General features: G+C 41.4%; 3 protein-coding genes across 5 annotated transcripts; 1 reads left to right on the top strand and 2 right to left on the bottom strand.

The window, feature by feature from the left end:
* The first annotated feature begins 688 nt into the window (after positions 1-688).
* Positions 689-1,375, top strand: LOC118258476 (scale keratin-like). The gene has a single exon (XM_035567343.1). It carries the CDS (start codon positions 689-691, stop codon positions 1,373-1,375), a length of 687 nt encoding a protein of 228 aa, XP_035423236.1.
* A 1,205-nt stretch (positions 1,376-2,580) lies between these two features.
* On the bottom strand, positions 2,581-4,489 carry LOC118258607 (feather keratin B-4-like). Its single transcript, XM_050715882.1, has 2 exons — positions 4,437-4,489; positions 2,581-3,254 (listed from the first exon to the last, which is right to left on the bottom strand). The coding sequence occupies exon 2, from the start codon at positions 3,231-3,233 to the stop codon at positions 2,889-2,891; it is 345 nt and encodes a 114-aa protein (XP_050571839.1). The 5' UTR covers positions 3,234-3,254; positions 4,437-4,489; the 3' UTR covers positions 2,581-2,888.
* A 4,856-nt stretch (positions 4,490-9,345) lies between these two features.
* Positions 9,346-14,853, bottom strand: LOC118258481 (feather keratin 1-like). 3 transcript variants are annotated; one of them, XM_050715880.1, is made up of 2 exons: positions 14,838-14,853; positions 9,346-10,174 (listed from the first exon to the last, which is right to left on the bottom strand). In XM_050715880.1, exon 2 carries the CDS (start codon positions 10,151-10,153, stop codon positions 9,803-9,805), a length of 351 nt encoding a protein of 116 aa, XP_050571837.1. In that variant the 5' UTR covers positions 10,154-10,174; positions 14,838-14,853; the 3' UTR covers positions 9,346-9,802. The 3 variants fall into 3 exon arrangements, with proteins under 3 accessions (XP_050571837.1, XP_050571838.1, XP_035423241.1); XM_050715881.1 differs by lacking the exon at positions 14,838-14,853 and adding an exon at positions 11,479-11,573; XM_035567348.1 differs by lacking the exon at positions 14,838-14,853 and adding an exon at positions 10,371-10,484.
* Positions 14,854-15,091: the final 238 nt, after the last annotated feature.

The following is a 15,091-nucleotide window of genomic DNA, read 5'->3' as shown; positions in this document are numbered from 1 at the left end:
TTCCACTCAGTCTTTCTACTACCATTACCTTTTATTTTTACAGTGCTTTTATCATGGAGAAGATTCCTGCATGTGTGATCACAGACTTATACCCTTTGTTTCATTCTGAAAATGAATCTGTCCAGGCAGAGCATCAGGAGTCACTGCGTTAGGATAGGAAGTAAATCTTCAAGCTAGAAAAATACGAATACTTGAAGTGCCTTAGGAAGCCTGAATTAACACATACAGGCAATGAGATTTTTCTCGTATTCATACTGACTTCTTTTTCTCTGGTTCTTATACCTTGTGAGTGCAGTACAAAATGCTGGAGACAGCATTACAAAACGTACCTGTCTCCAGCATTACAAAACGTACCTGTCTCCAGCATTTTGTACCTCAGCAGTTGAGTTGAGTTGAGTTACTCCAGTCTGGCACCTAGTAATTTCTCCAGAACAGAATTTGTGTTTCACATCAGATTTTTTACAAAGCCAATCATGATAAGATTAAAGATAGTATAAGGGCAGTTGATACAAGGAAGAGTTTCATTTGTTATATATATAAATCTACTCTTAACTTCTGGTGATTCAGAAACGCATGCAACACTTAGAAATCTTGGTTCATCTCCTCATAGTGAAGCTCTAAGGCTTGTCCATTTACCTTAAACCTGCTTCCTGCTGTGCACTGCAGACTCACAACCACCACAGGAAGGATGTCTTGCTCCATGGAGTCCTACAGACCCTACGGGGTGACCTGCCCTCAGCCAATTGCCGAGAGCTACAATGAGCCATGCGTGCAGCAGTGTCCCCCCTCCAGAGCTGTGATCATCCCCCCGCCGGCAGTGGTGACAGTCCCGGGCCCTGTGCTCAGCTCTTTTCCTCAGGAGAGCATTGTGGGATCCTCGGGCCCAGCCACTCTGGGGGGCTCCTTCAGCTCCCGAAGCTCCCTGGGCTATGGGGGCCCCTTTGGTTTTGGAGGGTCCCGAGGCTTTGGGGGCTCCTTTGGCCTGGGGGGGGTCCAGGGCTACGGGGGCTCTCTGAGCTTGGGGGGCTATGGCGGGTCCCAGGGCTACAGGAGCTCCTTTGGCCTGGGGGGCTATGGCGGGTCCCAGGGCTACAGGAGCTCCTTTGGCCTGGGGGGCTACGGTGGGTCCCAGGGCTACGGGAGCTCCTTTGGCCTGGGGGGCTATGGCGGGTCCCTGGGCTATGGGAGCTGCCTAGGTTATGGGGATGACTTGAGCTACGGGGGCTCCCTGGGCTACGGGGGCCTGTATGGCTCTAGTGGCTTTGGCAATTTTGGCAGGTCCTACAGCTCTGGCCTCTCCTCCTCTGGCATGGGCTATTGCCTCCCTGGTACCAGGTGGAGAAGGTCCCGCCGCGGTAGCTGTGGGTCTTTCTAAGGCCACCGCAGCCATGCCCAGAGCCAGCGACAGCTCTGAAGCAAGGACCCTGGCATGGGGACATGGAGCAAGAACCCTGGGGACCAGCAGCACCCATCAGCTGCCGGGGCCTGGGGACTGGATGTGGCTATGTGCCCAATGCCCCACTGCCCTGTGCCACAGTGTGCCCTGGCTGCTGCCTCGGCGTCCCCTGCAGCCTCCTGCCACCTCGACTGGCCCTGGGGCCCTGAGCAGGGCACCAGTACCCACGACGCAGTACCTGCATCAAGCCTTTCCCCTTGGATCACCTTGAGTTTCTGTAATCGCCTGCTATGCTTCCCTGTCACAATAAAGTCCTGTGGTGTTGCATGTGAGACTCCTTGGTTTTCATTTGTCCCTCAGCCTCCTCTGGGAGCAAAGCTCCCTAGTGTGCTGAGTTAACTTATCAGAAAATCTGCCCTGGTCCATGTCTTTTCAAATTGTAGAATGAAATTTTAACTGGGATCCTTAAGGCATCAGCATTGTGCTAATGAATATTTGTTTAGCAATTCAGTAGTCATTATCTTCCCCAAGGTTTAGAACAGGAGGGGTAATTGTTATTGCTCTGAGGATTTCTGGTGACACCTCAAAGGTCCCCTAATCACCACATAATTTAGTAACCAATTACCCCTTAATTTCAGTATTCCTAAACAAACAAGGAAACAAAGGAAGAATCATACATATTTTTCTTCTCTAATTTGTTAATTTTTAATGTTTTTGCTATTATTTACTGCCATTTTTCTTATTGGTAATTCTCCTTCATAGTGTGAAAAACGAGTCAGGAAAATAGTATAGGAGGTTGCTGGGATTTTATGAGCTCTAAGGAACTGGAAGAGCAAGAGATGAAAAGACATTGCCTGTAAGACAGGATTAGGTTTCCCCACCTGTTTTACCCACTGTTTGTTAGCCAGGAATGAATATTTAATGTAGTTCTGAAAGAAGCATGGCTAAGGAAAAACACCTTATCAAAAAAGGGGTATTACTCACTGTTTACATATGTCTTTAATTATCTCCTTACTAATTGTTATGGTATGATTTAAATGAAGATCTGCCTGGTACTGACAACTTATAAACTGACAAATTTATCCAAAAAAGAGCTCCAAAGAAAAGAAGAAAGGAAAAACATCAGAGGATATGTTTATAATGCACCATAAGTTTAATGAGCAAGAAGTAGAATAACTAAAAATAAAATAAAATATACAGCACAGGAAAGCGATAGGTTTCAATATGGATAAAACTAATCATCCATTTCAAGGCAATGCTTTATGGCTGGACACCCAATGCCAATATGCAGCAATCAAAGTTACATTTTTCACCTCATTGATAACAGAGAAAGGCATTAAATCAGAAATGCCAAGCTCCTGCAGTCCCATTAGCTCAGGGAAAAGCTGAGGGTGGTCAGCTAGCGTAAGGCCATGGTCATGAACTCAGTCCTGTGTCTGGATCTTGCTTTTAAGCTTCTGGTTCCTTTCCTTTGTGGTTTTTCCTTGGGGTTTTAGCACGGCCCACAGCTCCCACGGCGGTTGTAGCGACGGTAGGACCTCCCATAAAGGCCACCCAGGCCTGAATAGCCAAGGCCCCCGAGTCCCAGTGAGCTGCCAGAGGAGATGGGGACCCCTCCAGCACTGAGAGCATCCCCCACAGCTGCAGACGCCGAGGATCCCACAGTGGTGTTCTGGGGGAAGGAGCTGAGGATGGGACCGGGCAGGGTCACCACCACAGGAGAGGGCTGGATCACATATGTTGAGTCCTGGCACTGCCGGACACAGGGCTCATTGCAGCTGTTGGCAAGTGGGGTTGGGCCACAGGGGTTGGAAGGACAGAGGTCATAGCAGGACATGGCTGCAGGATGGAGGTAAATCTGAAACACAGAGAAGACAGTAAGTACAAGAAACAAGTTGTAATTATAGTTGTGTAACTGAGCTGCTGAGATGCTGGAGAGTACCAAAAACTAACTAGAGACTGTGGGGAGAAAATAATGATGTGTTGGATTGGATTGGATGTGTCTTGGATTGATGTGCCTTGGATTGAAAGGGGATTTCAGTGAAACCCAAACTCCTCTCCATTACGGAGGACAGCTCAAGGGGCAGTTCTGCCTGATCCTGAGCTCTGGTAGCTCATTTCTCACAACACTCCCTAGGTTTTATGGAGCCTGCAGTAGGTAGGAAGTAAGGGACTGTATTTCTGATGTCCTGACCATACTGTTATGAGAAACTTTGTCCCATGTTGCAATTTGTTCCACAACAGAGGGAAGAAGATAAAATTCCTCAGCAGGGACAAGTGAGGAGCATAACCTGATAATGTGGCAGTATCCACCCCGCATACAGTCTTGCCTCTTAAACAGTAAAACAACAAAATATTCTGCCTAACTCTTACTTACTCTTCCCCTGTCCTTTGTGCTTATTTCCTCATACATCAGTCTTGAAGAGAAAGCAACTTTCAGCCTGTTTATTAAAGGAAGAAATGCAAGCTGACACTGTCTCAAATTATTTGCTAAGAAAAAATAGATGGGAGCTGTGCTGATATTTCAGTTACAGGCTACTGAGGTGCTGCCATGGAGATCTAGTGCCAAAGTATACAGAGCATTTTAGGAGACAATTCAAACGTTTTTGATCCCAAAGTACTTAGGGATGGAGAAGGATTATTTTTCCTGGTATCCTGGTGCAAGAAAGGATACACTTTCAATATTACTCAGCATGCTTTTGAAAAATTCAAGTCCACATACCTCTCTACCTTCAGAAAAAGCTCCAAGAGCCAAAAATCTCTGTGAAGGTTCTCCACACCCACTTCTAGTTGCTGAGCAATTCACATGCAGTGATTTCAGCATCTTGGAACTGAATGCTCCAGTGACCCAACTGAAAAATGAGTGAAGTCCTGTGCCCAGCAATTGCTACCCTTCAAAGACCAGCTGCCTCCCTGCATGGGAAGAGCTACTTGCAGGTCTCCCACACACACTGATGAAGAGCATAAACCTTAGACTGGTATAAAACAGGCCAGTGTAAAAATAAAAAATCATTCAGGACATAGAAAGATTCAGACTTACCCTTTCACCAAGGAGAATAAAATAGATGTGGATGGCAGCAACTTGCACTGTGCTGGCTTTTATACTCTGTCCCAGAGTGCCTGAGGACCTGAGACATACTTTCTGCATGAAGCTATTTACCAGCCAATTGCTAAAGACTTCTTGTATGCAAAATATTCCCAGCTGATGATTTATTTTTCCTTGCTGTTGCCTTGTTTTAATTTCCTCATCATAACGTATGCATCCCACTATAGAAGTTTCTTTTATCTCAAGCATCTTATGAGCCCTGTTAATTCCTGGTCAGATCAACTGATTCATCTCAGCTACTAAGGAAATTATTTTGCATCCTAAGGGCAATATATGCCGTGCACATCATTTGACAGAGATGAATAAATATATTAGGAAAGATGCATATGATAAAAACTGCCCTGTGACTTCCCCCTCCCACTTCATGAAGACCATAAGTTGCTCACACATCTGGCTCTGACTTGGAACCAGAGCAATTTCCTCTCAAGCAGCTGTGCAGCTGCACACACTCGGATAACCATGTTGCTACAGAAAGCCCTTAGCAGAGTTGATTCCACTTTAGCACCCTCAAAAGTACTTCCTGGGAAACAGGGAATTATTATTTGAGGGAAAATATTATTTTACTTCCTTGACTCAGGAGACAGGATGAAAGAGTGTCGGCAGTTTTATCTATTCATTTAATATAAGCTAGTGCATTTCCATGAAGGAATTTGAGATCCAGGTCTTCAATTTGGAGACTGAGCGTCAACATCCTTCATCTAAGGAGTCTGCAGTTTTAACTTTATTCCTACATCAGACTCTAGGGAAAGCAGCTCAGGTCAAATTGAGGATGCATGTGAATTTTTTGGCTAGTCAGAGACACTGGCACGCAAAGTTTTGAGCAAGCTTACCTATGGGGTCATTAAAGTCACAGGTTTTACATTTGCAGCTACATAATTCTTTTCCCCTACCCTGTCTTCCAATATTATACAAAATTATACTCCAAATTAATGGTAGCTACCTACAGAAGTGTATAATATATATATATATATATTTTTTTTTCCCTTTCTTGAAAGCAAATAACTTTGTCTTCATTTTGCATGGTCTCAAAGAACATTGCAACGTGCAACATTTCAATTTCTTTTTCAAAGACAATTTCTAGATTAAGAAGTAATTGTATACAATGTATAAGCAGACTTTAGGGCAGAGAGCAGTACTCCAATCTCCCACTCCTAATGTTTAAATCACTTAGAGACATGTAAATTATATCTAAACTGTGAGTATCTTCATGAAGATCTCCTGGGAAATAAATGCTGATTGCACAGTTTTCAAGAACAAAGGTCTTCAAAGTTCACAACAAATTTTCATCAATGGCTCAGACATGCAAATATTGAGTTAACAGAAGATTTGAAGGTGTGTGACATTATTTGAACATAGTCAGTGTTCAAAATGTGACCAGGATTACTAATAAAGTTCCCAAACTGCATCACATTATATGGCTTCAGAAGCTGGAGCCATTCCATTTTTTCCTCAAAATTTAATTTGTCTGCATAAAATCACATGCTTCAAAAATCTCATTCCAATCATCAGTCACTGGATGTCCTTAGGTATGAGATGACATTACCCATACTGCCCCAACCAGTGACACTACTGTCTGAAGCTCTCCTGTCCCTTGAGATTTATCGGTTATTCTCCAATACCCTTACCAATACACACATACAAACACACCACTGTGGTGTCAGAATGTTAAAATACATATTCCTCTGTAGAAGTAGCTATTTCTTGACCATGATAGAAGCATGTATTAAAAATAAATAAATAATAATAATAAAAAAAAAAGCTCATCAAAAGGTACGGTGATGATAAGAGAGTCACAATTTCTCTCCTGAAGGTGTTCATGTGTCAAATTAGCTCCACTGATTCAATCTCATCATCCCAGGAGCTTTGGGATATTGCTCATTGGAATATTACAAAGAGTAGCAAACCTAAATCTCACAGTCACTTATCAGGGATGAAATTGCACACTCAGGTCTTAAATTAAAAGTTCTTGCTATGACGTTACTCTGATGAGCCAGTGTGACCAAAATGCTGAAGAGCAGACAAAATTCCTAACCAAATTGAATTTTGACTCATCCACATCTTGGGAAGGTGGAGTTGGTATTGTGGAGCCAGACATATTTAAAGGATGCAAACCATAAAGATGAAAGAGACACCATGGATCGTGGTTTTCATCTAACACCAGGATAAGTCCAGGCAATAAACATAAACAGTAAACAAAACAATTTTACTAGTTGGAACACAGCCATATGCAAAAAGAGAAGAATTAAAAAATAAAAATAAAAATGCAGGAGCTAGTTAGTAATTGTTCAAGAATGTCTCAGGTCCTCCAGGGAGCCTGAGAAAGCTTTAAAAGCTCTCGTCCTTCAGAACCTTTCTGTCTTCTGTAATCCCTGCAAGCACAGCAGACACTATAATTTTGATTTCAGTTTTATAAAGTTTGGCATTGAAATACGCCTTTACTGACAGCAAGAGCAAAGAGTGTCCCACTTCCGTCCATGGGACCAAATTCTTCAATCTGTTCAGAGATTAACAGATGCAAGTTTATCAGTCTAGAAAGAAGATGATGACTGTTTTTTGTTTGTTTGTTTGTTGCAGAGCATGTATACAGTATCATGCGCTATTTTTTATGCTGCTGCTGTACTGTCTGGTACTGTGTTATTGCACACATGCTTCCCAATTACATAAGCCCCAATCTAACATGGGATGACATTTCTAAAGCCAGAAGAGTAATAATTTGACAAGCAGCTTGTCTTGTCTAGAAAATTTCTTTGGAACACAATAATCTAGCTCACATTCTGCAGCACTGAATAAAACTTTCACTTTTAGGATGGTGCAACACTTGTTGCTACAGTAATTTTATTACAAAAAGGGCAGTCTGTGGTATGAATTAAGGGAGGAAATCATGCTTTAGTTTTTTTTGTTTTGTTTTGTTTGTGTTAAAGAAATAAGCCACATACCAGACCTTTCTCCTTTCTGAATACACAAAGGAAATATCCCAACTTCAGCAAGACTTTATAAGCACAGAGGTTACAACTGCAGAGGGGTTTAATGCAGTCAATTAGATTAAAGCTTATCAGAGAGTTGCAGAAGGAGATTACAGCAGTAGAAAAATGTATTTTTTTAGGGAGAAATGATGCTGTCTGTCCACCTGGGTATGTTAGAGATACTTGAACTGTAGTGCCTTAGTCATGACTCTCCAGTCACATTGCTACTGTGCAATTGTAACTCCTCTGTTGTGTTAGATAGGCAGATTGAGTTCCATAAGAGAAAGTTATTTTGCTGCAACTGTAAATGAAGGATGAAATCTTTGGAATGAATCCCCTTTAATCAAGCAATAGCTTCAGTTGAGACAGCAAAAAATCATATTATACATTTAATTCAGACTAGCCTTCTGCTGTATTATAATATCAAACTGCTAACTTTCCATTCTCTTCTGTTGTTAATTAAGAAAACCTACTCGTTGAAATTATGGATTCTTTCGTCGAACTGATGTACCTCTTTTAATTTAGCTTCAGTAATGACTGTAGTCAATATAACTTTGTCAACATCTTTCTCTGGCCTTAATTATAGTTCAGCATCAGTCTGTACAGACAAAGATTCCAAGTAAGAAATTTCACAGATAGCAGGCTGCGAGCTGTGTGGGGAGACAGAACACTGAATCACCCAGAGCTTTCACATAGAACTTTTCAAGCCTATTTCCTTCAGGGACCAAAGCTCCCAGTCTCTAAAGACCACCTTTATTACAACACATACAACCATGCTAGGACAAAGCAATGCCATATAAAGTTCAGATCTGCTAGGCCCAATAGATAGATCTAAGTATATAAAGACACGGTCGGAAAGGGATGGAACTTAAAATCTTTTAATTTCTCTCTCACAAATACATGTCCCAGGCCAGCAAACTTCAATGACTAATTACTTTGCAAAAACATCACATAGCCTTCTCGTCCTCACTTCCACCACTTGATGGAGTCTGCTCACAGTTGCCAAGAGCTCTGCTGCACCCATCAAAGTGCACTCAAGGGGTTGCAGCAGCTTGCCACCTCTCTCCTTCCACCTTCACCCTTAGCAAGCTCAGGTGCTCTCAAGACAAGCATAAGCACTCCTTTCTTTTAAAGGGTTCCTCTTAAGTGTCACAGATAGGTTAAAAAAGTCACAATCTCCTTCCAGTTTGTAGATCAAACTGAGAACAGATGAGTGGAGGTAGCATTTCAGCACTCCCCATAATTTCTAGTGTTCCTCATATTCCTTCAGATTTTCCTCCAGTATCTCCACCTCTTTTTTTTTTTTTTAATAACTCCTCTTACTTATTATGTCTACAGAAGGATGAGGAGAAATATGATTTCCTTCAGTGAACTTTTCCCTGAATTTAGGCTATTCCACTTCTCATTGAAGGGGAGCTCATCCCCTTTCTCAAGTGAGCCTATTCCTCCATTCTCATCCCTCTTCAAAGAAATCTATGTCAAATTAACAATTTTTCATAGAAGAGTGATATCAAAACAGTTAAAGGACCCACTTCCATCTCCATAGTGCAATAGGTAAAGGGTATTTAAAGAAAGTAAGCAGAAGCAGCTTGCTTACTTTAAGATTGCCTGCTTATGCTACAACAGGAGGCATACCCATTGCAGGGGAACCTCATCTGTTTCTAGCTTTTGACAAATTTTCTTCAGCTAGATTTACCATATATAGAAAAAAAGGAAAAATGTTGTCCACAACTGAAATCTGACTCATTCCCATTTAACAATTGGTTTGAAGTTATTTGCACAGTAGTTTCTGGCATGGATGACGTGCAAACAGACCTGTTTCACCACAGACAGTCTGGAAAATGGGCTGAGAGTAGAAAGAAACACAGACAGACTCAGAATATGATGCAGCACAAATTTAATGAGGCTGAGGAATGGAAGGAAGCAATGTAAAGTGTAAGGAATACATTTTCAAGGTCCAGTAAGGACAGTACCCTCTCATCCCTCCCACAATGACACACTCAGCAAAATGAGATCTTCCTTCTTTGTAACTTAAATGGACTGTACTAATTCAGTCATGCAGAACAACTTCTAATAATTACATATTTTACCTAGTCATTATCAAATACAAAAAAGCATAAGCGAACAAGACATCTGATCAGAAATATATAGTAAAGCATAACAAAAGACAAGCAAAGGCCTGATTTTAGGAGATGCCAAGCTCCCACAGCTCCATGCACTTCAGGTGGAGTTGTGGGGGCCTAACACCACATCTGAAAACCATGGCCATGAGCTCTCTCCTGTGTCAGGTCGTGCTTCAGCGTTTCTGGTCATTTCTTCCTGGTTGCTCCTCATGCTTTAGCATGGCCCACAGAAGCCACTGCGGTAGGTGTTGTAGCGACGGTAGGGCCGGCTGTACCCGCTGCCCAGACCTGGATAGCCAAAGCTCCCAAATCCCAAGGAGCTGCCGGAGGAGATGGGGACTCCCCCAGCACTGAGAGCGCTCCCCACAGCTGCAGATGCCGAGGATCCCACAGCGGTGTTCTGAGGGAAGGAGCTGAGGATGGGGCCAGGCAGGGTCACCACCACAGGAGAGGGCTGGATCACCACTGTCGAGTCCTGGCACTGCCGGACACAGGGCTCATTGCAGCTGTTGGCGAGTGGGGTTGGGCCACAGGGGGTGGGGGGACACAGATCATAGCAGGACATTGCTCTGGGGTGGAGGTAAATCTGAAACAGAAGGAAATCAATGCCATACAAGAATTGGATTAAACTTCTCTTTAATATAGCAAACTGACAAGAGATTAAATGGGGAGCAAGATAAAATTTTTGCTCCAGAGTACTTTGAAAACAGGGTTGAGTTTGCATTTTCTTTAAGGAGACTGCTAAGGAAGGTAGCACTAATGCATTTTGCTCGGTAACTTACCCTGAAGCCTCCGTGGTTAGTAAACTCACCCAGGAACCGGGGCATGTAGCGGTGCTGAAAACCTCGTCGCTCACACTGCAGAGAGTGCCCTAACCACATGGCCATAGTGCTACCCTGGAAAAAGGGAACTTTGAACACTTCCCCTTGCAGTGGCTGCACACAGGAAAGCTATTAGGGCCCGGTGTGTCCTAGAGAAATGGAGGCTGATTCTGTAGCCTTCAGAGGAAGGTGCTCAGCTGGAATGGGTAAGACCTGGCCTGTTATTCCTGATCCAAGGCTGGCATATTTATTTGCTCAACAGTCAAGGATGACAAGCATCCTACCCAAACCTAATACAGGAAATAATCTTCCCCATTTCTTTGTATCACTTTCTTTCATGCAAGTCCCATCTTGGAGGTCCCTTCTCCCAATTTTAAGACACTGGAAAATAGAAACTGAAGCACTCAACATTTGTTTGACAAGAGATGGAAGGCAGGCAGCTGAATTCAGGAACACTTCCACTTTTTGTCTTGCTATTAACATTAAAAACAGTAGCAGCTCTCAGAAGCTACTGTAGAAATCTGTCCAGTTGTTTGGAGCATGGGGAGGCAGTTGGTTAAAGATCACTCCTTATGTGCAGAACTATGAGTTGGGATTCAAAGACAGGCACGGACTGAGGCTTTCTGCATGATGAGCTGGTGACCCAGGACAGCAAAGAATAAAATGCCAGTATTGGCCCCCTATTTCTCTGAATGTCTGGTCTTTGATAAATATTCCACAGACCAGCACACTACTCTGAACAGACCTAAGAAGTGACTGCAGATTTTTTTTATGTTCAGTTGCCATATCTAATAACTTGTTTGGATCCTGAAGTTGAATAAATGGACCTTACTGTCTAACTAACATGTGTCTAACTCCCCCATTCCATGATTTTAATAATTGGCCACCAAGAGAAAACATTCTCTTTCATATGAAAAGCCCTCCCAGCTTCCTCCCTCAGAGGAAAAAAAATAATAAAATAATTAATAAAAAAAAAAAGAATCTACTACAATATTAGAGAGGAAAAGCTACAAAATCATCAAGGTAACAGTTCAACATATAGAAAGAGAACAGATGAGTTCAGACTTACCCTATACACGAAGGCAAGGAAGGCAAGAGAAATGGATGGAAGAACCTTGAGTTGCTCAGGTTTTTATACTGCATCCCAAGTTGCCTGACAACTTGGGACATTCTTTGTGCATGAAGTTATTTATGAGCCACTACTGATTACATGGTTTTTTGCCTCAGTATTTGTGCTTATTACTGCCTCACTTCCTTATCTTGTGGCATGCATATCTGACCACAAGTTTCTTTCATCTTAAAATATTCTGGGCCAAGTTAATTTCTGGTAACATTAGAATAATTAATTCAGAAAAATTTATTCTGCCTTCAAAACTCTTTTGGATCTGCCTGGTGTCATTAAAGGAGATTAAGCTGAATTTACATAATACAGTCCCTTGTACAAGCCCTCCTCTGCAAGGTAAATATTGTTGCAAATCATGAAGAATTTAGCTTTTAATGAGTTGGAAGCCGATCCATGAGCAGCTGTAGTTCGGGGATTCCAGCTGCTCTCAGGGAGAAGAGGAGAGAGATTGAGTTTTTCAGAAAATGACTGGGAATGCACATACAATTTACACCCAACTCAGGCCTCAAAATGAGAGAAAAAACTCAATATTGCCAAAGTGAAGGGAAATGAAGAACTCTGTGAGAATCAGGATGAACTGAAAAGAGTTATGGCTGTGTACAAAGGCCAAGATATAAGTAGAAAAACTAAGATACCACTTTGACATGAAAAAAAAAAAAATGTATAACGTGTCCAGTCCAATGAGATAACATCAAACTGTTCTGTTTCTGTGGAAGATTCTGAAGCACAAATCTTATACAGCATCTTTCCTGGCTGTCTAATTCTGGGCCTCATCTCTTAGGAGTTTTTAATTTATGGAATCCACAGATGCACCTTTATTCTTATCTCAGACCTCAACACATCAGCAGCTGCTTTTAAGCTAACTTCCACATGTATAATAATGCTTGGTGACATTTGTTCTCAAGGAAAAGTCCTACAAAGGATATTGCTTTGCAAAAGTGACCTGTGGAGGCAGAAGCAGTCACATACAAGATTTCTTTCTTTTGTATTGGAGTATTAATTTCTCCTGCTGCCCCTGTAGTACTGGTACATGATGTGTTACAGACCAGTGGCAGCCCAGTGCAGAAGCATCAAAAATACATAAAATATCAGCAATTTCTTCACTTGCTATCATTTTTTTTTCTGAACTGTGCAATGATATCAAACTTCTTCCATAGAAAGGACTTGCAGGATTAGTAAAGGGGTAAAATACAAAAGCAGTCCTTGGCACAGAGATCAGCACTCAGGTCTTTTCTCTCCTAGCACTTTAATTACTTAGACATGCAAATCATCTCCAAATTATGAGCGTCTTTGTGAAGATCCCCTGGGAACAGAAACTTGTTTGGCTTGGTTATATGTTCCTGAGAACATCAAAGTTTATCAGAAACTTTTATTAAAACTCTAGGCATGCAAAGTATCATATTATGTGGAACCTTAAGATATGCGACCCAGATATGAATCCTCATATCACTTCTATAATAATCTATTATTAAGATTTGGGAGTACAGGTCAGTCATTGGCTTCTAAAATTTATGTCACTGTTGCTGGTGGCAGGAATTATGGCTATTTCACTTTTAATTAAAAAATACCTCAAGGTTTGTTTCAAGCTATATCATATTCCAAGGAGATTCAAAAAGAAATTACTCTATCCTTTTTTAGCTTCACCAACCCTGGTCATTCCTCAGTATTTCTCCATACTCTGAGGGATTAGCAAGCTTTTTCAACAGTTATTTAGGGAATTAATTTGCATAGCAGTACTGATAGATGATTTTCATCATTTAAAAAAATATATTCTTTCTTCCAAGCTCTGCTTAAATAATTTTAAAATCAGACTCAGAGTTTAGAAAAGGACCTAGCAATGTTTTCAGAGATGTCTATGACCTTCCTTAAAAGTGATTACAATAATTAGTGTTCTAAGTCCAGCCACTTTATTGTACAGTCAGAATGACTTCATGTCCTGATCTTTGGGCTGAATTAAAGTGAGTGAATCAGAAGTTCATGGCTGTTTCTATATAATCAGAGACAGGTCTGTATATTCATATTATAATTAAAAGTTTTTGCATAATGTGAGAACATCCTCCTGAGACACCTGAAAGTGACTAAATGGCTGAAAAAAAGCTCTTAATCAAAAGGGAACTGGAATCTTACTCACATTAATCTCTGGGCAATGGCTCCAGACACAAAATTGACCCCAAAATCTGTGTGTGGAAACACAGACACACAGAGAACAGAGCAGTTTCCCTGATGAGAAGACTGCCACTTGCAATAACTTTTGAGCTGTAATTAATTAGCTTGTTCAAAGAAATGGATGCCTCAGAGGCTTTGAACGGTTGTACAAATCTGTAAAAGTCCTTACGGCACAGATCCCTCCTGTGCAGTCCCCTTCTCTCACTGTCGACAGTGGGTTTGATAGTTATATCTTTAATCTCAGACCTCAATCTTAGCTAATTGTACTAATACTGATGTTATAGACAGCATTGCAAACAGACTGCACAGCCATTTGAAGTTCACACAATAATCTAGGACACCTGGTTTGAGGCCATTGACAGTGAACTCTGCTAATAGCCTCATAGTATTAGGACTTAGTGCTTAAAACCAAAGATACGTATGTATCTTAAGGTTCTTTTGTTCAATCAGACTGGGTATCTCTGCTGTTTCTGTTGCAAATTGTTGCTGCAAATTGTTGTTTGACACAGGCAGATGAATAATATGCGCTCTGTGTATAATCTGGGATGGCATTTGGTATAGGCACAGCCTGCAACTTGAGCTTCACAATATCAACTTATGCTGCTCAGACACCTCCCCTGAAGGCAAGGATGTTCAAATATAGGTAGATATATACAGTCCTAAAAGTTCATACCTATTTCATACATAGCTATTTTCATTGTTAATGATAATCAAATATTGTTATAAAGAACTTTAAAATGACTAAATTTTGAGGTTTGGCATCTTACTGTGGTCTAATAAGCTTAAACAACTTATATTACAATTTCTCTTTTTGTCAAAAAATAAATGTGACTAACTTCTGCATAGAGACCTGTGGAGTATTTCTGCAAAGAGACAGCTTGTAGTGGGGTTGTTATACCAGAATTCAAAGGGCACAGCAGAAGAAAACAACAACAACAACAATTAGTTCATGCTAGAGGGAAGAAATTATTTACTCACCAGAGCTTCTGCAGAACACCACACCCACAATGGGTGGGCTTTAGTTATTTTTCAAATGCGTTTGAATAATTTTTTTTAATGCATATGTTAATTACATTTCAAATTGTAATTGTGCAATTAGAATTTCTCTACTCATGGCCCTATGTGTCAGATCCACCTACCTCACAGAAAGATGTCTCAGTGCCAAGACAGAAAGACAAATGCATACTTGGAATGCATCAGCTCAGAGCAAGGGGTTGCCTATTATCATTGGTATAAATCCTTTCCACAGTCCCTCCTTTATTTCTGGCAAGGGTTGCATGAGATCTCACTCATGAATTTTGCCACAATTACATGCCAGGTCCCTGATTTTACATTTACTTCCATTAGTCATTTTGGAAGGAAATGATCACAGCCTACTTGCTTGGAGTTGGAG

Source organism: Cygnus atratus, chromosome 28 (assembly GCF_013377495.2).
Source record: "Cygnus atratus isolate AKBS03 ecotype Queensland, Australia chromosome 28, CAtr_DNAZoo_HiC_assembly, whole genome shotgun sequence".
Taxonomy (NCBI): Eukaryota; Metazoa; Chordata; class Aves; order Anseriformes; family Anatidae; genus Cygnus; species Cygnus atratus.
The sequence above is the reverse complement of the archived record's forward strand: the minus strand, read 5'-3'. Positions and strand labels throughout refer to the sequence as shown.